Raw genomic sequence first — 21,483 nt, 5'->3', positions numbered from 1 at the left:
TTACCAAAACATTCCTATTGAAGACAACAGCAAACGCAGAGCATTGGGTAAAGTCAATTATTCCAAAATGTTATTTTTATTTTTATTACAGTCAGAAATAGTGTACAAACGGTGGTAGTATTCTCTGAATGCAGATGCAATTTGATCAGGAGACTAAAGGAGCCATTTCTTGTTGTGATTTTGAAAATTCTTTCTTTAAGATGAGATTTTTAAAGTTGGTTAGATAGAAATTTATCTGCGTGGTTACCCTGATACTACCAATTTGTTTCAATTTGAGTAAGGTTTTGTTTGGTTTATGGTATAGGCAGACTCTAATGTTATTTCTAGTTTGAACAGACTGGATTATGATCAGACAGGGCCACTTTATGATTTTTTATCTTCTTACAAAGACTAGCAGTTGTGTTATAAGACATAATCATGTCAAGTCTGGAAAACGAGTGATGTCTATGTGAAAAGTGAGTGTATTCATTTCCAAAAGGAAACGTGTTCTCCACAGATCATATAGTTTGCATTTTCCAAAGGTATCTTGAAAAGATCTTGCCAACCACCTGGTTTTTGGATCAAGTTTTTGTCTTTAGCTTATCTTTTTCGACATTTACAATACAGTAAAAATCTCCAAAGAGTAGAAACGTACTCTTGATTCTATTGAGAAATTTATACAATATTCAGTTGATAGTGTACCTGTTTTTCATTAAGTGCATATACATTTGAAGAAAAAATATTTTATCGTTCAATTTGCATATCAGGAAAATAAATCTTCCTTTTGATCACATGTTTTCTGTATTCGTTCGTAATTAAAAACATTTGAAATAAGGATAGCGACTCCACATTTTTTACTATCTCTAAGAGAAGCCTTTATTACACTTGGATTTTTTTTTACTTAAAATTCTATTAGAATTATTGCCCTTCAAGTGAGTCTTCTGTATACCACATACATCTATATTGCTTTTATCAAGACAGTCTAGGAGAATGATTCTCTTTTGGGGTATATTGAGGCCTTTTACATTTAAAGTAACTATTTTTAATACATTATTCATGTAAATTCCCTAATAAATTCACTATCCAGAGTTGTCCACAGTCACCACAGGGCACACATACAAAAAAAAAAAAAAAAAAAGGGACAGCTATTCATCCCATCTATACATCCACCATGGGTCGCTTCCCATTTCCAGTCCCATTTATGAGACCAGGGAGAGATATCTAATACCTCCAATCTCGCCTTTTAAAAAAAAAATGTCCGCCGAGCAGGCGAGGACTCTTTATCCCTTATTTAGGGTAGGAGAGAGGAAAAAAAAGGATATTTTATCTAAAATAGGGGTGGGGAACCTTCGGCCCTCCAGATGTTCTGCACTACATTTCCCATAATGTTCTTACAGCCATAATGCTGGTAAAGTATCAAGGGAGATGTAGTCCAAAACATTTGGAGGGCCAAAGGTTCCCCACCACTGATCTAAAACATAAAAACACATCTTGTGAATTGACACATAATCATTTTAATATTTTAACCCATGTGTTCTCAGTGGTTATCTAGTCTATTATGGGATAAGTATTTATCCTATCGAGCCAACGTGAAGTTTTCCTTTAGGTTCCATAATTCTTACAAAAAATATTACTAAAGTGATATCCCCTTAACCAGGAGGGATTTCTATATAAATACATTTGTATTACAAGTGCGTATTAAGTAAAATGTATTGTATCTTTTGTGACCCTTTCTTTTCTCTTTACCTTTTGTTTATCCCTCTGTCTCTTTCCCTCTGTGTCATGTATATCAATGATTATTTAATAACAAAAAAAGGCTGAGTACTTAAGTTTTACTTATTCATTTTATAAGTGTATTTAAATTCAATCCCATTATTGTGTTACTCTTATTTATTTATTTTTGCTTATTCATTTTGTAAGTGTACTTAAATCCCCTTTCATGTGTTCATATGAAAAAAAGTTGTTAACTTTCTAACTTTATAAATGACTTGACAATGGTGACTACTATCAAACCACATTAAATGTATTTATAAATACAAGTTGTATAATGTAATTTATTACTAGCAAGCACATTGAGATAACAGCTTACAGACCCTAATAAGAAGCATGCAATGTTTATTTCTCTCCAAAGGTCTTTCACACGAGAGGGCCAATCACAAATACACCTGTGCGCTCACCTGTGTTTTTGGCATGGCGTCGGGCACTGAGGGCACTCTTTACACACTTTGTTGTGATACCCTTCCTCACAGATACACTTGTTGCACACACATCGTCCATGGCCGCTGCATATTCCTTCGCTGGTCATACATGCGCTTGTATCCAGACTGCAAGTGCAGTCATCGCCAGTGTAATTAGCCAAACATTTGCATTTCCCGCAGTCACAAATTCCTCTGGAAATACCTGGGTGAGAGAGGAATATTATATCTATGTGAGAATCTAGCTATCTAGCATCTATCTATCTATCTATCTGACCAATCTGAGTCCCCTTAATATATCAACATTTAATATATCTAGCTTACAATACATTATTCTATGTATGCTCCTTTAAATCACATGGAATCATATGAGAACCAAGAGAAATTGTATAGGTTTGACTCCAGGCACCATGCAAAAGCTTAGATATTTTTCCATTCCCCGAAAAAGATATCAGCTTACTATTAGCTTAGAGTTATAGCTCAGTGATCTAGAATGGTCATTATGGCACACATTCTTGCTGTAAACATTTTACATATTGTACAGGCATGCTTACATAAAGGCATTAACATATTTGTAAATATTCTCCATCCAGTATAATGGCTGCTAGTTGCATTAAAGAATGATAACTGCTACAATAGACCAACATTATCAGTATATGTCAATTCATCCTTGCAACAAAAACAAAACATCATAAATCTTTATTTTGAATTAAATATTGAAAATAGACATCCTTTTATTAGGTGGCTATATGTTAGGAGTCCATATAACCCCAACACAGATCTAGTCCCAATTCTAACAAGTAAAGACAGAAAAAGATAGAGAGACATATTGCCCTGGCTTAATGGAATATGTCAGAAGATGTAAAAAACTCCATGTCATATAAACATAGTCAGTCACCAAAGCTAGCTCTGTCCTGATACCAGAAATACACAAAACAGGGAATCCAGCCTGGTTCAGGTTAGAAATACACTCAAACTAGCCTGGGTGTGAATACTGAAGAAAAGGCTGAGTCAAAGCCAGAGAACACTAACTAAATACATTTAAGGCTCACCATACACTGCAAAGGGCAAGGAGAACAGAAATATTCCTTAAACTCCCAAGCACTATAACCACTGTCATCCTCTGTAGTGGTTATGGTGCCAGAAGTGCCATGGCATCCTCCTAAAGTAAGTAATCAAACCATTTAAGCATGACTTGACAACTTACCTTGAGACTGCCAGTGCCATCTCCAGTTAAGCTGGAAGCTGCTGCATGGAGGTTTTTTTTAGCTCCACTGAGCTAAGCCCTCCTGTTGCCTCGTCTGCAGCCGGAAGCTCCTCGGCTGAGCTAAGTCATGCACTGCGGATTTGGCTCATTGGCTGAAAGTGTCAGTAAGAATTCGAGATGTTTGATTTATGGTTTAAGAATTGTAGTTATATACTACAGATTAGGAAAGTGTCATAAACACTTATATCTCACTGAAATTGAGGCACATTATTCCAGCAACGGAACATTTCATGTGAGTGGCAGCTGATGGGAACAAGCATCTTCTTGCTCGATATGAGATCATCATGTATGAGATCCTATATAGAGGATTCCTTGGTCTTGTAGGAGCTTCCACTGACCAATGAGATGGGTTTCCAACAGATAAGGTTAGGAGCTGAGAGTAAGATGGTGGCTCCAAAGAGAGAGAATGAGAGGTTAAGATACATATGCCGACCTTTTCCCCAGGGCATCACAATGAAGTAGACATGTCACCTTGAGGTGGATTGCCTTTGTAAAAAATTGTTAAGACTCCATAAGTGAAAGATTTGCTATAAGCGATTGGCATGGGTAAATATAAGTTATATGTTATGAATCATTTAGATTACTTCTCAGAATAGCATCTAGAATGCAGTTTGCCTTTAAAATGTGCCGAGGGTGGTGTGAGATGTCTTTACCTCCACACACTTGGCCGTCATGTTTCTCACAGCCATTGTCGTCACAGTCACAAAATTCTCCTCTCACACCCATGTTGCATGCGCATCGTCCACATTCGCACCTTCCACGTCCATTGCAGGGCAGGGAATCCCCCACCCTGCAGTCTGATTCAGAGTCCTGCTTTTCTTGTTGACACTTGCACTGTTTTCCTCTGTAGCCATCGGGGCAGCTGAAAGGGAAGACAATACTGATCTATTACCATATGTTTCCTACAGATAGTCAGGTTCCATTATTTTATTATATAATTCCATGAACCTGGAAATTAAATTGGAAATCGGACAATAAATGGACTACAAATTTTCATATCTGTGCAAATCTTTTGTTAAAAAGCAAAATAAATCCATGACGGCACTCCTTTAGAAAGTGTAGCTCAGTGACATAACGTGGGGCATATTCAGGCAAAGCTCTACAATAGAACTATTCCTATGTGTGTGCTCAAAATACTACAATTAAGGACTTAATGAAGCTCAGCATCTTAGGTGACCCTAACATCAGTGCAAGATAATAATGAGAGAAGACCGTTAGTGATGTGGGGTCTGGTGGGGTAAAATTCTGCTTTGGCCACAGAAAACAAATATATCAGTGTAGTGGGAAGGAAGAGCTGTGACATAGACCAGCGGTTCCCAACCTATTTTGGGCCAAGTTACGCTTCATTGATATAAACATTTCTAATTCACTCCTTTTATTTTTTGTTTTTACCTTTAATCAGCAGCTTATAAATTCCACATTTACTTCTACTTTTAGCCAAACTGACAAGTTTCAATTAAACTTTAATGCTGATACTTATTTAAAAAAAAAAAAACTAAATTTGAACACTACATCTAACCAATTACAACTCTGGGGGTTATTATCAAACTGTTCTTCTCAAAAAGTGGTTTAACTGGGAATTATTTTCATTTTAATTTCTTTTGCTTAAACGGACACTCCAACCACAAAACCTTGAAAAAGACCTCTTAGTAGGTCGAAACGTTGCTGTTCTCCTTTTTGTTTCAATAAATCTGCCTGCGACTTTCACGCTTTGAGTGCCTGGGAATCTTTCTTGCTGCCTTGACGTGTTGGGATTGCTGGTCCAGTTCCGGAGCACCGGTGGCCGCTGGGAGTGAGTGCGGTTCCTGTGACTATTTTTACTCCAACCACAATGACCATTTCAGTGATTTGAAGTGGTCATGGTGGTAGGAGTCATTATGTGCAGTGTTTCAGCTTGAGACACTGCACATACTAAGCTATTGGCAATTATATGCCAGGAGCTACTTACACACCCAGCACGCATGGCTTCGACAGCCCAGAACTCTGTTCCGTGCTGCTTAATGTCAATTCCGTGCATAAATGTCTGTTGTCAGCATACACTGCACCCTGACAACAGATGTTAAAATCCCTTGCCTGCAAGGGGAAGGTAGATCTCCCCTCCCACCCTTCTTCAGACTCTGTGCTCCCTCACACCTTCCTCCATGTTCCATGATTTAAAAAAAAAACTCCCTCCTACCCACTATTAGAATCCTATTGTTGGACTGTGCGCAGCCCCAGTGGCGTTGGAGGTGGGTGCAGAAAACAGCACCAGGAGCTTCACCTGGTGCTGGACTGCAGGTAAATATTTTAAATAAATAGTTAAATAAATATTTTATTTGCATTCTTGAAAAAAGTGATTTAGTCAATATGCCACTTGTATAGGAATTATTTTAAAAACTTTTTCAAAATAGATAACTTCCAGCTAAATATTCTTAACAAAATCTTATTGATATGCTCCTTGTTAAAATAAGAACTAAAAAATCAAGACTTTACCCTTTTACAGCAAACTGTACAAATTTATTTATGTCATGCAATGATAACATAAAGCCAAACTATAAAAGTAGCACCCACATACTCTTGGCAATCCACTAAGAAAGTCTCCAACAAAAGACAAAATGAGTTTGGTTACCAAAGTACGCTAGGTACGCCAAGTATAGGAGAAAGAGCCTGCAGTGGATCAGTGTTAATTTTGGCGGCAAATTTCAATTTAGTTTTAGTCATAGTCTCTTGACTAAAAAGCCGTTTTATTTTTAGTCAAAGCCATCTGAGCTGTTGTAGTTTTAGTCTAGTCGACTAAATCTACTGGACATTTTAGTAGACATGACTAAAATCCAATTGGTTTAGTTAAAGCCTCTATCTGTCTCTCTTGTCCCTTCCCCAGCCCTTCTGTGTCTCTTTGTGTCCTCCCAGCCAGGGCCGGATTAACATAGGGGCTGATGGAGCTGCAGCTCCAGGCCCAGGCCCATGGAATAGGCCCATTTAAAAAAAAAAAAAAATTTTTTTTTTTTTTTTTTTTTTTAAACACACTACTCTTAGGTTTGCCACCTGACTGGTATTTTACTGGTTTGCCACCTGACTAGTATTTGAGGCTGCCAGGCCGTGCCAGTATTGCAGTAATAACGGCAATACAAATGCAGGTATTTTTCTCAGAATAAATGGAGATTACTCTGCAATACCAGCACCGGCCAGTAGGGGTCACTGTGTGTGGAGAGAGGCAGGGATAGGAAGTTACAGCATATCCCTGCCACTCTCTACTACTTACTGATCAGTGAGGGAGCAGCAACACAGCACAGAGTCCAGACTACAGCTCAGGTAAGAGAGGGATGGGGGGGGGGGGGGGAGGCAGCAGGGACACATGGGGACACTGAGACACTATGGGACTGAGACACTAGGGCACATATATGGACACAGACACTAGGGGACAAATGGGGACACAGACACTAGGGGACACTGAGACACTAGGACACATGGGGACACAGACACTGGGATACCTGGAAACACTGAAACACTTGGGGACACTGGAAAACATGGGGACACTGACACTAGGGGACTCATGGGGATGCTGTGAGACATAGGGACATTGGGAGACACTGAGACATTGGGACACAGAGACACTATGTCCCCATTTCTCCCAGTGTCCCCATGTCCCCCATCCAGTGTCCCATGTCTCTCAGTGTGCCTAGTGTCCCCATGTGTCCCAGTGTCCCCATGTATATGTCCACAACTGACCCCATGTCTCCCAGTGTCCCCAAGTGTCTGTCTCCCAGCCAGTGTCCCCAGTGTCCCCTAGTCTCCCAGTGTTCCCTAGTCTCCCAGTGTCTGTTCCCATGTCTCTGTGTCCCTATTGTCTTAGTGTCCCCATGTCTCCCAGTGTCTGTGTCCCTAGTGTCTCAGTGTCCTCATTTCTCCCAGTTTCCCTAAATGTTTCAGTGTCCCCATGTCTCTCAGTGTCCCCAGTATCCTAGTGACATGGGGACACACTGAGACATTGGGACACTGGGAGAAATGGGGACACTGAGAGACTAGGGGACTGGGCGACATGGGGACACTAACTCTGTTATGCATAGGGACACTGAGACACTGGGTGACTTGCGAGACTGAGACACTGGGAGCAATCCATCTATACAGCAGAATCAAACTGTGAGTAGTTTGTTGGTGATTTTACAGAATTTTCTCTGATTTCACTCCTTGTGATTAAACAAGACTGGTATTTTTTTCCAAGAAAGGTGGCAACCCTAACTACTCTTCACATACTCTTGCTTAAAAGAGCACTATAGGGTCAGGAACACAATCATGTATTTCTGACCCTATTATGTTAAAACCACCACCATGGCCCCTTCTTGCCTCCCTAAGTATAGTGAAATACAACGTAATAATGTATTCAAGTCTGCAGCTGCTGGCTCTGCCTCTGAACTGACTGTCTGCTGACATCATCAGAAGTGGTGGTCTGAGCAAATTACAATACTCTTCCCCATAGGATTGGCTGAGACTGTCAACTAGGCAGATCAAGGGCAGAGCCAGCACAATTCCAATCAGCATCTCCTCATAAAGATAAATTGAATCAATGCATCTGTATGAGGAAAGTTCAGTGTCTGCATGCAGAGGGTGGAGACACTGAATGGCAGTGCTGCACATTAGGCAGTACTGCCCCAGGAAGCACCTCTAGCAGCCATCTAAGGAGTGGCCAGTGGAGTTATTTTCTCTGAAAAGACAGTGTTTACTGCAAAAGGCCTGAATGGAATGATTCTACTTACCAGAACAAATACAATAAGCTGTAGTTGTTATGGTGACTATAGTGTTCCTTTAAGTTTGAAAGCTTAAGAGGGATGTATGGGAACAAAACTTGTGTGGACTGGCTGACAATAAAATTAGTTTAGATAATGCAGACGCTGGTCTCTCTAACACTGTGGCATGTCCCCTTTCTTCTACACTCACTACATACACCTTTTCTCTGTTTCAGACTATATACCAGGAACTTCTGCCTGCTAGTAAGAGACAAGTGGACATGTGAGTGCTAGGGGACAGTCCTTAAAAAGCATGGAGTGAACGCTACATTAGACGCATTTATGTCAAGCTTAGGGTGCTGCCTGCATAGTATGCCCTTAGTTGGACAGCCTGTAGGATTGGCAGGCAGCCTGACATGCATTCATGCTAGGCTGTCCTTCAAATTCTTTGGACAGACATGCCCCCTTTTTGGGCATGTTCTCCCCTTTTGGCAGGTCTTGTCACGTGATTCGCACCAGTGGCCCACCTTTTACCCCGCCCATTGACTTCCTGCTTCACTGGACACTGCTGTTAGGGGTTATGGATTTACTTGAAAGATGAAAGCAAAAATTAGAGAGAGATTAGAATAGAGTATGTGTTTTCTTATAGCCGCATCCTATGAGTTTCCCTCCAGCACCATCTCTATCAGATACATGACGCTTGGGAGGTATGACTGTTTTAGTGTTTTTGGTCAATAAGATTACGTAATTAGGCCCATCATAATTGTCAGCACCAGGCCCAGTGTGCTCTTAATCCGGCCCTGCTCCCAGCCCCTCCAGGTGTCTCTCCCCCAATCCCTGGTCCATTTCTTATGCTCCCTCCACAGACCCTCTGTGTTAATTTTGGCGTCAAATTTCAATTTAGTTTTAGTCATAGTCTTTTGATAAAAATGCAATTTTAGTTTTAGTCTTATTTTAGTCATCTGAATTGTTTTAGATTTAGTCGTATTTTAGTTGACTAAATCTCAAAATTTTTAGTCGACTAAAATTGTTGGTCGACAAAATTAACACTGCAGTGGATGCAAGTATTGAATCTCCTCTCAGCTCTCCTTTCCTCTCCCTCTTTTCTGATGCCTATTGCAAACAGCTCATTGTTTGCAAAGCAAATTTCAGAAATTACCATTGGGGAGAACTTTTGATAAGGGGACAAACATGATTTAGATTTTTTTACTCTTTAACCCCTTAACCCCTTAAGGACCAATCTTCTGGAATAAAAGGGAATCATGACATGTCACACATGTCATGTGTCCTTAAGGGGTTAAGGACACATGACATGTGTGACACGTCATGATTCCCTTTTATTCCAGAAGTTTGGTCCTTAAGGGGTTAAAGCTGCTACAACACAAGTTTAAGGTGTACTTTATTAACAGATATTTGACTGCCATTTGATAATCTGTCTTTTTAATTTTTTTATAATCATTTCATACTGCTGTTATTGTTATATTGTTTAAGTCTGCGAGTGAAACATTTGTATCTACTAAGAAGGAAAGGAATTCTTAGAGGGGCTCAGTCTGTGATATATTTGGATCCTTACATATAATTGACTTTCACACACCATGGGATGTTTTATAAATATGATATTGTTGGACTATACACTACTGCACCATGTGTGCTCCTATGTGTATTATTTTTCTGATAGATAGAAAAAAGAAAGTGAAAATTGGTTCCATATTTCAGTATAAGATGTGGAGAAATTATTTACATGATTGGGATTTATTCACTAAATGCTGAATTTTAGTGTTTTTTTTTTTTTAAAGAACTAAAAATTTTAGAATGAAATAGTCAAGCTGTGACAGCCAAGTTTGAGATTTTTTTTTTTCTAAATTTTGTAATTGCATTTTCAGTTCGCTATAGTCAGCAGTGAACAAGCTCTTCTGTGATTTTTGCTGCCCTACATTTATTAATCATGTCATATTTGATGCTTTTACAGCGGCTCTGTAAATTTCAGGGGTCCTTGAAAATTTTACAAAGACCTTTAAAGATGAAGTTTAATTTTTGTATGTGTCAGCCAAGTGTAGCCAAAAGTAGATATACATTACTTACCTGAAGCTCTTGCACCAGTACGAGAGTTCCACACAGAGGTCTATAGACTATCTCGCAAGGCATGGGATTCTCTGAAGACCTCCTTGACCTTCTCTGAGAGTCTTATGATATCTTTTGATTGTGTTGGATTTTCAATTAAATTTTATTTCATGAGTATTTCATGAAGATTTTATCTTTATGCAGTACTTATAAAATGACCAGAAGTGAGAGTCATTTACAGCATCTTTTTAAAATTGAGTTAGCTAATTGGCCATTGCCAAAATATCTAAGCAAGCTGGATGGAAATGGACTTATTAAATAATTTACCTGCAGACGCCACAGCTGTAGTTACCCAGACCTTCGTTGCAGTAAGAAGAGAACTCCTCATTATCCCCACAATTACAGTCACACAATGGCTCAATATGCACATTCAATTCCTCATTGAACCCAAGTACACGAAGCTTGAAGCTCTGTGCCCCATCTTGGCAGATTCTCCTGTTTGCCCACACTGTCACATCAAACTCTACCTGCAGGGGGCACAAGTGGAAAGAGCAGAGTAAATAATAACCACTATCTTAGTTGATATTCATGATGTTAAAATGTTTAACTAGTGCTCATATAGCATTTTGTTCCAGTACTACAATCTTCAAAGAAAAAAATATCAAAAGCGTTATGCACGGCCAATCTAAATTAAGCCTTCACTTTATAACAAAGGCCTCCATTTTGTCCAAATTATTTGGTTCAAAAACAGTTTATAAACATGGACTGTTTTTTTAGGACGATTTTTTTTCTGAATTTCAGATTTATTTTTTTAGTCAACAACAAATTGGTCGGCTGCTTGAGAAAGAACTGCAGATAAATTTGCATTGGAATGACATTTATCAGCCCTTTTCAATGACTAATCCTGTTTAAAAATATATAATAAACCAAAAAGATTAAATAAAAGCCTATGGTAGCGGTCAAAATTACCCCCACATTAGTATAAGGGAGCTTATACGACCACTGACCATGTGAGGTCATATCCACACAATAGCAAGAAGCCACTAGCATCTCACTGTAATAAACTAGCAACTGGCCAGCTATTGCAGGAGTCCGACAACTTTACATCACACTGATTCTTAGGGCTAAGTAGAACATGACTTCATCTTTTTGGTTGCCTATTCGTCACAAGAGTGGCATGTCCACCCATCTTTTGTAATTAATTATAACATCCCCCCAGCGCTAATGGGTGGAGGCTGGGAGGACATTAGATCCGTCCTCCCCGATTAATGATATCAGTAGCTCCCACCCGCCCACAATTTGTATTTTTATTTACATATATTTTTGCTTACTTATATTTTTTTTATGTATTTTAATATGCTTTTTAAAGTTTAAAAACCCTGATGTCCTTTTTGTGTAAGACTATAGTGTTCATGATGCACTAACCTGGTAATTTACTAATCATTAAATAACATAATCATAAGAACATAACAAGTATTAACCCTTTAATAACAATTTCAAAATGGCTCTATGCTTTTATTCAGTATTTGTCGACACTGGCCTGTAAAGTCCAACCTGTCAGATTTTAAGGGTCGTTTACTAAAGGGAGAAATTAAAGTGACTTTCAAATTTGAGGCCACACTAACTAAAAGCATAGCTAACTTAGAGACATTTCCAGTTCAGCTGTTTTGACCATAAAGGCCTACTCTAACCACCATGACCGCCTCATTGCTTAGAAATGCTCATGGTGGTAGGAATCAGTATGTGAACTTGATATCCTGCACATTCTGAGATATTGGCACTTCTGTACTGGAGGCTTGTTGCACCTCCGGCACACATGCCGTACATCAATTCTATGCCTTGAGGAAGCCTCGATGTGTCCTCATTTTCTCCCTTCTTTAGTTCCCCCCTCCCAATCAGCCCAATTTGTTTTTTTTAATTTCCCTTTTGCCTCCCTCTCTGTCTCCTTCCCCACCCCTGCCTCCCTCAGCTTGTTGAGCCAGTTAAGAGAGGGACCTAAAATAAAATGCTTATACTCATTTTCCTGTGACTTGGACACCCACAGCTCCTACAAACGAATGTAGCGTCCTTGTTACCTGCAACTACTTGCTAACTCCTTGTCTGCCTGTATGTGTTCCATTCATTAACACTTTTTCCCGATTTTAATTCTCTGTTAACCTTGTACACATAAATAAAGAATTTGGAGGGGGAACAAAGAGTTTGAGTGATCCTTTAAGTGTGACATTCACTTAAGTAAAAAAAAGTCTGAACAAGTAATCTATATATTGTGCTAGCAGAATTTCTAGGAAATGTATAGATTGTGATTAAAAACTCCCCATACCTGTCAATAAATCAAGTGACAGGGGATTGAATGACAGGAGAGAGCCGGAAAAACCCCCAATAGGCCTTAAACCATTTATTTGCTGAGATGAACCTGTCGTGTCAGGTGCACTTTAAATTAAAGGAAATATATTTTATTTACATTCTGGTTTAGCAATCTGATGGAACCTCTGTTTTTTTGTTAATATTAAGTTCATAATCAATGTTCTGTCTGAAATTAATATCAGCTTTAAAAAAAAAAAAAAAAAAAACATATTAAATATAAGCAGCAGAAAAGGAATTATCTAAAACCAATAATCTACTATTACCATTACATCTCAAACTGTACATTCCCTTGCTTAGTATCGAATATTTACCTCACATTACCTTGAAATAGCGGGGAATCCCCCAGCTCAGAATACGTTTTTTGTATGTAAAAGTTGTGGTTACTTACCGCCTGGTTAATTTTGACGCCAGAGCATTGCCCTGTGGGTTGTCCCTTGCTAGATGAGTCAGGACAGTGAGAATCAAACAATATATTGATCCCTTTAGGGAGATTTGAACGCTCCAAGTTCACAGTGGAAGATAAGTTCTAGAAGATAATAAATACATAGATGTCAGGAATTATTGTCAATAGTAAATTCTGATCCAAACGTTTTACAGATTATCAATCAACCATGAAAATCACACTGATTGACATCAGCCATAATCAGAATACCCAACAGTTTCATTAAAATGATCACAGTGTGTGGTCTTCATCATCGTGTGCATAAAGAAAACAAAATATATACTTACAGTAAAAATGTCATGGGTAAGGTTTCTAAGCTGTATATAACTTAAATAGGGCTATTGCTAATGAGCTCATTTTTATTTTATTTTTTTAATCTGAATGTAACTGCTGTAACCAAATCCATACAAATCCACCCCCAGCATCGGCATCCTGTGAAGTAGGCTGTCATTGGGAAAGGTAAAAAATAGGTAGACCAGTGATGCAAATCACATCACTGGCCCTGCCTAAAGGGGTGGACCTGTCTGGCAAAAAGAGAGCAGGTCTGCCCGAAGAACTGGAAGGTCAGCCTGGCATAAATATATGACAGGCTGCCAGCCAATTAAGGATGGTCTAGGCAGACAGTGCTATTTCAGAACCCTGAGTTTGGCAAGTGTGTTTAATTATTCATTCACTCTATGCTTTCTGGGGACAATTCCCTGGTGTCCCCCAGCACTCACTTGTCCAATCCTCTCCTTCCCTTCTTACTAGGAGGCTGGAGCTCCTGGTATTCAGTCAGACACAGAAAAAATGTGGATGTAGTAAGTGTAGAATTAAGGGGTCATGTCACATTGTTATTTACACAGTGTGCAAAGTCAGCTTAACTATAACTATTTTATAGTCACCAGACTATGCAAGTTTTGCTCCTCTACAATCCTCCTAAGTTACAATACTTAATTCCCTCTGCACAAGGCAAGAGCATTGGAAATTTAGTGTAAAAAAGGGCATGTCTGTTCCTATACTCCCTAGCCAGTGCTATCAACCAGTGTTAATTTTGGCGGCAAATTTCAATTTAGTTTTAGTCATAGTCTTTTGACAAAAATCCATTTTAGTTTTAGTTGTAATTTAATCATCTGAATTGTGTTCCTTTTAGTCTCATTTTAGTCGACTAGATCTCCAGTAGATATTAGTCGATGTAACTAAAATCTAATTTGTTTAGTTAAAGCCTCTATCTGTCTCTTTTGCCCTCAGACAGCCGGCAAGGTTTTTATTTGCTTCTGGTAGCTCCATGGAACCAACGGAAGTGGTAGGCACACACTGGGCTACACACCTGCCTCCACCACTTCTCAATGAACTGTATTACAGCTTATTGAGAAGACCCAGAAATTCATGATTGTGTGCGCGACTGCAGATTAAATATAGACTTCTCAATGAGAAACTTGTCATTGTTCAGTTTAGCAAAGACAGCATATCTGCAGCTTTTGCAAGTTTTTTTTTTTTTACATGCAGCCAAATGAGATATATAGAAAAAAATGCAAGCATTAAAAAATGTCAATGGAGTGTTAATTTTAAAAACTAACTGTGAAAACTTTGTTAAATATAACTGAATTGGAAAATTCTTCAATTCAATATTTTTGGGCTTTCACAGTCCATGTTCTGGGTTTTTCATCTACAAGAACATGACAAACAAACCCCCTTTAATCCTTTCAGTTCCAGGGTAAAACAAATGACTCATTATCGGAACATTCCTTGCATGATAATTGATCCTAATGTAGTTTATAAGGTGGACCTATCTGTTGTAATATACAACAACTTAAAATGTTACATGAACATAAAATGTTTGTAATTTCCCTGCTTTAAAAGACATTACAATCTCTAACATTTATTGTGATTTATCCCGCAGAAGAGACTTACGTTATAGGCTTCAGAGATGAGGTTCACTACATTGCTTGAATCCTTTGTCAATTCTCCAACCACAGATTTTGGAATCAGTTTGCTCAGCTCCTGCTCTTGGGATATCACATGGAAAACAAATAATGGCTTCTTTGATATATGATATAAAAGTACAGAAAATGTGTGGGTAAATTCGCCTGGATGCGAGTCTTTTATGAGACTTGGAAACCAAATTGGAAATACATAAAGTAGTTTTCTATTCCTGCCCAAAATCCATTATTACCTAAGCAAGTGCCACATACCGGGGTAAATTTAATTTGACAATTAAAGGCTGGAAGACAAACTGGCTTTCTGCATCGCTTTCTATGTGCGTTGCAGTTGATTTCACAGGCAAGAGCTCTTGACCATAAGCCAACAAGACATTGGTCTGTGCGTCTAGGAAGATCAGATGGCTCTGTTAAACCAGACCTACAGAACACAATGAATTTCAGAACTGAAATAATCAACAGTCTGTGTGTCACATATTTTATGTCTATATTCGTAGGAGAAATGCAATCACCCCAAACTAGATAGTTACACCCCCGATTGCTGCCATTGCACGTACTCACCTCATACGTGGAGATCACATCATTGGTGACAGCAAAGATAGGCTGAATATTAGCGGATGAGAGGACATGAGCTAAATGGCCAACTGAGGGATAATCCTGAAAAAGGAACATTCGAGAAGGTGATACATTTGTTTCATCCACAAAATACCCTTATTTACAAATATATTGACCATATATGCAAATTTCCGAATTTTAATGGTTTCAGTCATCTTTCAGATTGATTGTTCGCAGTTTACCTTTCTGTATTGGGTTTATAGTTTAGTTTATGATGTTTTAGGACAGCAATTTTATCATAGGTAAAGATTGGGCTACAAAAAATATTCTATCTGCAATGATTATACATACAGCTTCAACCTCCCCTTTTTTATATATGTCTATTTTCAGGATTTCTGCTGACAGTCATTGGTTTTGCAGGGGGCGTTCAGATTCTCTAGGCCCTAAAGAGAAGCTTGCATATTGTCCTGAATGTAGCTTGTGTATTATTCTGGGTTGTTGTTGGGTAACAGCACCAGTAGGTGGAGTTGTAGCTCAAAAATGTTTGATGCCCAACTATATTTAAAATTTACCAGCCAGCACTGAGTAAGGTTGACAAGAGAGCAGAGCTATATCTCAGGAATGCAGGGCTCCAAGGACAGGGGATGTACTTTTATTTTTTAATGAAGTTTTAGGGCAGTGGATAGTGGTGTAAAATATTTGTCCACCGTTATCTCTTTGTGGGTTTTATTTCCAGTAGCTTAAACTTTATAGATTAAATGGAAGGTTTAAATAAAAAAAAAAGTAAGATATTACCTGCCTTGGAAAGATCTAACATAGTTCTAGAAGGTTTTGAAGTTCCAACAGGAGACAGTCATCTTTAAATCACACAGACTGTCAGAGCGTACTACAACGTGACTCTTCTCCATTGTTTTGGTTGCCTACTCACTTCATAGCTGACTCACAGTTTCTGTTATTTTCTTTGATTGGAAGATGATAAATATCTTCTTATTTAGATTTTGGTTTAAAGGGACACTATAGGCACACAGACCACTTCAGCTCATTGAAGTTGTCTGGGTGCAGTGTCCCAGGTCCCTTAACTCTGCAATGGTAATTAGTACAGTTTTTGAGAAACTACAATAATTGCCTTTAAGGTTTGACGCCACCTCTAGTGGCTGTCTATCTATCAGGGGGACTTTTAGTTGCCTAAATACACGTTGGACGTTCTCATGCTATGCAACGTTTCTGGCATAATAGTTTCTCTTTAAATTGATTTCAGTTTGTTCTTGTATTATTATGTTTTGAGTTCATTGTTCCCACTGTTTCCTTCTTTAAAAAATTTACAAAACTTGGCAATGACCACACGCTTTTGAAACACCAGTTACATGGTATTTCATCTTCATTCTTCTTCTAATGATGTCTGTTTTGTATTTTTATTTCATTGCTATGCATTCAACCATATTCAACCACTATGAGCATGTTAAAATTTGCCATATTGCTAATAAAATTGCCTTATAAAGAAATTGAGTTTTCCACTTTGAAAAATCACTCACATAAATGTTGCTGTGGTCATATTCTCCATTTTCATTTAAATGGCAGTGACCATCGGTTGGCAAGTAAATACCGGCTAACTTTCCATCTCCAGCTGTATGAAAGACATCATCTGAGGCAAACACCAAGAGACGAGTAACATTCCTCCATCCAATGCGATCCTGGAGAAGAGATAAAAGAAATGTCTAGTTCAAGGGTTTTAAATTTGGTAATTAAAAGCCGTAACCCTGTCAAAATGTTTCTATTTCTCTAATTTTGGTGCAATTCTGCAATCCTACAATTTGCATTATGTGATTGAGCAATGAGCTTAGAATCACCATGTCCTTAAATTACTCCTTAACCCCTTAAGGACCAGACTTCTGGAATAAAAGGGAATCATGACATGTCAGACATGTCATGTATCCTTAAGGGGTTAAAGAGGGTTACTTTTAGGTCAGCCTGCTGATCAACCAGTTGTGGTAAGGTCTAACTGTAAATAACATTGAGATTGAATTACATTCCAAATTGGAACCTTACCGTGCATACAGCCGCCTGTAGCATGGCATCTAATCCACCCTCTGGAGAATCCAGATTACCAGAGATGTTTTCTGCACTGACCCGCATTTCAAACAAGGTGAGGTTGGAGGTCAGATCCAGCACATGCCGATAGCTGAATGGTGGTTGGCAACGCTCTGTACGAGATGGGCATGGGTTCTGCAGCTTGGATTTCATTGTACTTACATAGGGAAGCACTGTCTTATCCACAAAGGAACCAAAACCTGCAAAAGTAAAATTGTTAATCATCTACCAGTTCTATTAACCTCCAGACCCTGTGATAAAACACTTAAAAAAAATACTAAGTAAACTATAATTATCATTATGTAAAAGTATATTTAGCCATGGTTACCCATGATATTTCCATCATACAGAGATTATTTGATTACTGACTCTCGAGCAACCAAGAATAGTACTTGTGTGAAAGGAATACTGAACAAATGTTACAGAAATAACCATAAAGATCAATTTAATTGGATACATATTTAACACATGCATTCTTTGCCATTTGCTCACGGAAAGGGGCTTAACCTTGACTCCAATTTCTAAGCATTTCTTCTTAGGAGGACATACCTCAGACAACTGTGAATTCCAAAATTGGTTTGGTTATTTACTTAACCAAGAAGTGTCGGTAATTCACCAGAGGTCTTCAAAATATAATCAAATTGCAAACAAATAATTTTTTTTTTTTTCACCTTGGCCATTTTTGTCTTACGTTTTAAATTATCTAGTAAATGATATACGATATACAAGTTCTGGTTAAATATAAGACACTCTGATACTCTGACAGGGAGCTGGAGAAGACTTTCAGAATTAAGGAAGAAATTCAGCACAGTTTGTATTAATTTACATTGGAGTTTTATTTGTGTATTTCTCCTGGAAAAGGAGTTTTCAAACAAATATACATTATGTCTTACCAATGCGCACAGATTTGGTGACTTCGTTAAGAGCCCTCTGAATGTCACTACCCAACTTCTTCACATTTTCTAAATCATCCTTCATGGAGTATGACAAGTCCATCAGGTAATAAAGATCTATCGGATAACCCTCAGCACGTTTGAACTTCACCCGAAATTTCTTCTTTTCTTCTAAAATTCAGAAATAGGACAGGAAGTTTAAACAGTCATTGCACTCCACAGTGTATGAATGGTAGATAAAGTAATTTCATCCAAAAGGTGGATCACTTAACGTAAACATGCAACGTTAATTATGTTTACAATGTAACCTTCTATACAGTGACATGCAATAAGTTCACATCAAAGTGTATACAAAAAGAGATTCAGACTGCGCTTAAAGTGCATATGGATTCAGTGTTGAGAAATATATTGCCATCCAATGGTGTATCACACAAAAATACGATTACAATCCCAGGGAGAAGTTTCTTCAAAATACCGCAGGAGAAAAGAACTAATAAAGAATAATGCAAACACCATATAAAAGGCTGTGGACAGGCTCAGAATTACCACGGCTGAGTGCGATTGCTTAGCTGTGGTATATGAAGCGCTGCACATAGCTCATCTTACAGTCTTTGGCCACTAATTGTTGCCCTAGCTAATGGAGGGATTCCTTAGGTATTGTCAGGGTACCTGAGGTCTCTACCTTTGAGAAGGGTAGAGACTTAGTTGTTTATCCGTCTAGACACGCCATATCTCCCGTTCCTCGCGGTCCATCCAGTCATTCTAACGCTGGCCGCAAGGGATCCGCTTCCTTTTCTAACATGACGCTCGATACGTGACGTCTTGACGCTATCCCGAGCGACCTGGCACTCTATTGGCTTTATCCTATCAGCACCCAGCAGAGGCGTGTCTACTCTCCGGACTCAGGGTATTTAAGCTTACTTCTCTCGTCAGCTCATTGCCCTGTCGTGGTTCTAGCTTGTCTAGTCACTCAGTGCTCTTGTATTCTAGTATTCTCTTTGGTTCTGACCCGGCTTGTTGTACTATTCTGCTTATCTCTGTTATCCCTCTGACCCGGCTTGTCTCTCGCTTACCTGTCTTCTCGTTCCCTCGACCTCGGCTTGTCTCTGACTATTCTCTGTTATTCTCTGTACGTTAGTCCGGCCATTCTAAGGCCCGGTATACGTACCTTTCTACTGTTAGTACTCTGCGTGTTGGATCCCTGTCCCGATCCTGACATTACGACAGGGCCAATGGATCCTGCAGGTACTAACAGTCAGCTTGGTTCTTCCGACCCCAGGTTTGATGCCATGGAACACAGGATGGATCAGATGGCCCTAGCACTACAGGCGCTTTTGTCTCGTGCTAGTAACCCACCAGAGGAGACACGTACTCCTTCGATCTCTCCTGTAAGTTCAGGTCTAGAAGTAGCTACTGTAGGTGCTTCTTCTCGTATTACTCCACCAGTACGTTATGGCGGTTCTCCTGAGAAGTGTCGTGGCTTTTTGAACCATATCAGCATCCATTTCGAATTACAACCCCGCTCCTATCCTACAGATAGAGCGAAGGTTGGATTTATTGTTACGTTACTCATTGAGAAGGCTCTGAGATGGGCTAATCCTTTATGGGAGAATGATAACCCGTTAGTCTATAACTATAATGCCTTTGTAGCTGCTTTTAAAAGAACGTTTGACCCCCCTGGTAGGAAGGTCAATGCAGCTAGATTACTGTTGCGCCTTAGACAGGAAAATCGAACACTTGTGGATTATGCACTAGAGTTCAGATCCTTGGCGGCAGAAGTTAAGTGGAACGAACAGGCTTATATAGATGTATTTTTAAATGGGCTATCAGATGTAATCCTTGACGAGGTCGCTACTAGAGAGCTTCCTGAGAGTTTGGAGGATTTAATTTCTTTTATCTCTCGCATTGATGAACGCTTAAGAGAGAGGCAGAACACTCGAGATAGGACTCGTAGACCCTCCTTTAAACTAGCTCCTGCATTTCGAAATTCTGAGATCGAGACCTCACGTTTCCCTGAGCCTATGCAGATAGGTAATACTCACCTCACAGAGGAGGAGAGACAGTACAGGAGAAGGGAGGGTTTATGTATGTACTGTGGAGTCAGAGGTCATTTACGCCTAAATTGTCCCAATCGTTCGGGAAACGCTCGCACCTAAGTTTCTCTAGAGGACAGGCCTTGGGTGTATCTATTTTGTCCTCTGTTCACAATTATAAAGATCACAGGCTTCTGTTACCCGTTTCTTTGACTTGGGAGAAGGGAGTAGTAAAAACCATGGCTTTGATCGATTCTGGAGCCGCTGAGAGCTTTATCGATCAAGTTTTTGTTAACAAGCATACTATCCCATCCCAGTTAAGGGAGACACCCCTGGCCGTTGAGGCCATAGATGGTAGACCTTTACTTGAGCCTGTTATTTTCCGTGAGACCATACCTGTGAATTTAACTGTTGGTATCTTGCATGAGGAAGATCTATCCCTGTTGATCATTTCCTCTCCTTCTATTCCCATAGTCCTGGGGTACTCCTGGTTAAAGAGACATAACCCTATCATTAATTGGGAGTTAGGGGAGATAGTTTCATGGGGTCAGAATTGCCAAGAGAAGTGTTTGCGGAGGGTCTCGCCTCTTTGCCTGGCAAACACGTCGGCTAGCTCCTCTAATCCTACAGAGATACAAATACCGCCTCAGTACCTGGATTTAAAGGCAGTATTTGATAAAAAGAGAGCCGATACCTTACCTCCACACAGATCCTTTGATTGCAAGATTAACCTACTCCCTGGTACCATGCCTCCCAGGGGTCATGTATACCCGTTATCTACTAAGGAGAATTCAGTTCTAGAGGAGTATATTCACGAGAATTTAGACAAGGGATTCATTAGGAGATCCTCCTCCCCTGCCGGGGCTGGATTTTTTTTTGTTAAAAAGAAGGATGGTTCACTTAGGCCTTGTATTGATTATCGAGGTTTGAACAAGATAACCATTAGGAATGCTTATCCCATTCCTTTGATTACTGAACTCTTTG

At 39.2% G+C, this 21,483-nt stretch overlaps 1 protein-coding gene across 1 annotated transcript in view; it reads right to left on the bottom strand.

Annotated features, from left to right (window-relative positions):
• ITGB7 (integrin subunit beta 7) overlaps positions 1-21,483 on the bottom strand; it is a 104,056-nt gene that overhangs the window by 3,407 nt on the left and 79,166 nt on the right. Inside the window, exons 5-13 of the mRNA XM_063428474.1 lie at positions 18,467-18,637; positions 17,532-17,773; positions 17,018-17,176; positions 15,492-15,587; positions 14,905-14,994; positions 12,958-13,095; positions 10,533-10,732; positions 4,095-4,303; positions 2,157-2,379 (exon numbers count right to left, since the gene is read on the bottom strand). Coding sequence (XP_063284544.1) covers positions 2,157-2,379; positions 4,095-4,303; positions 10,533-10,732; positions 12,958-13,095; positions 14,905-14,994; positions 15,492-15,587; positions 17,018-17,176; positions 17,532-17,773; positions 18,467-18,637 — 1,528 coding nt within the window. The remainder of the gene's footprint in view (positions 1-2,156; positions 2,380-4,094; positions 4,304-10,532; positions 10,733-12,957; positions 13,096-14,904; positions 14,995-15,491; positions 15,588-17,017; positions 17,177-17,531; positions 17,774-18,466; positions 18,638-21,483) is intronic.

The sequence above is a fragment of the Pelobates fuscus genome, chromosome 1 (genome assembly GCF_036172605.1).
Source record: "Pelobates fuscus isolate aPelFus1 chromosome 1, aPelFus1.pri, whole genome shotgun sequence".
Taxonomy (NCBI): Eukaryota; Metazoa; Chordata; class Amphibia; order Anura; family Pelobatidae; genus Pelobates; species Pelobates fuscus.
This window is presented reverse-complemented; position numbering and strand designations above follow the sequence as displayed.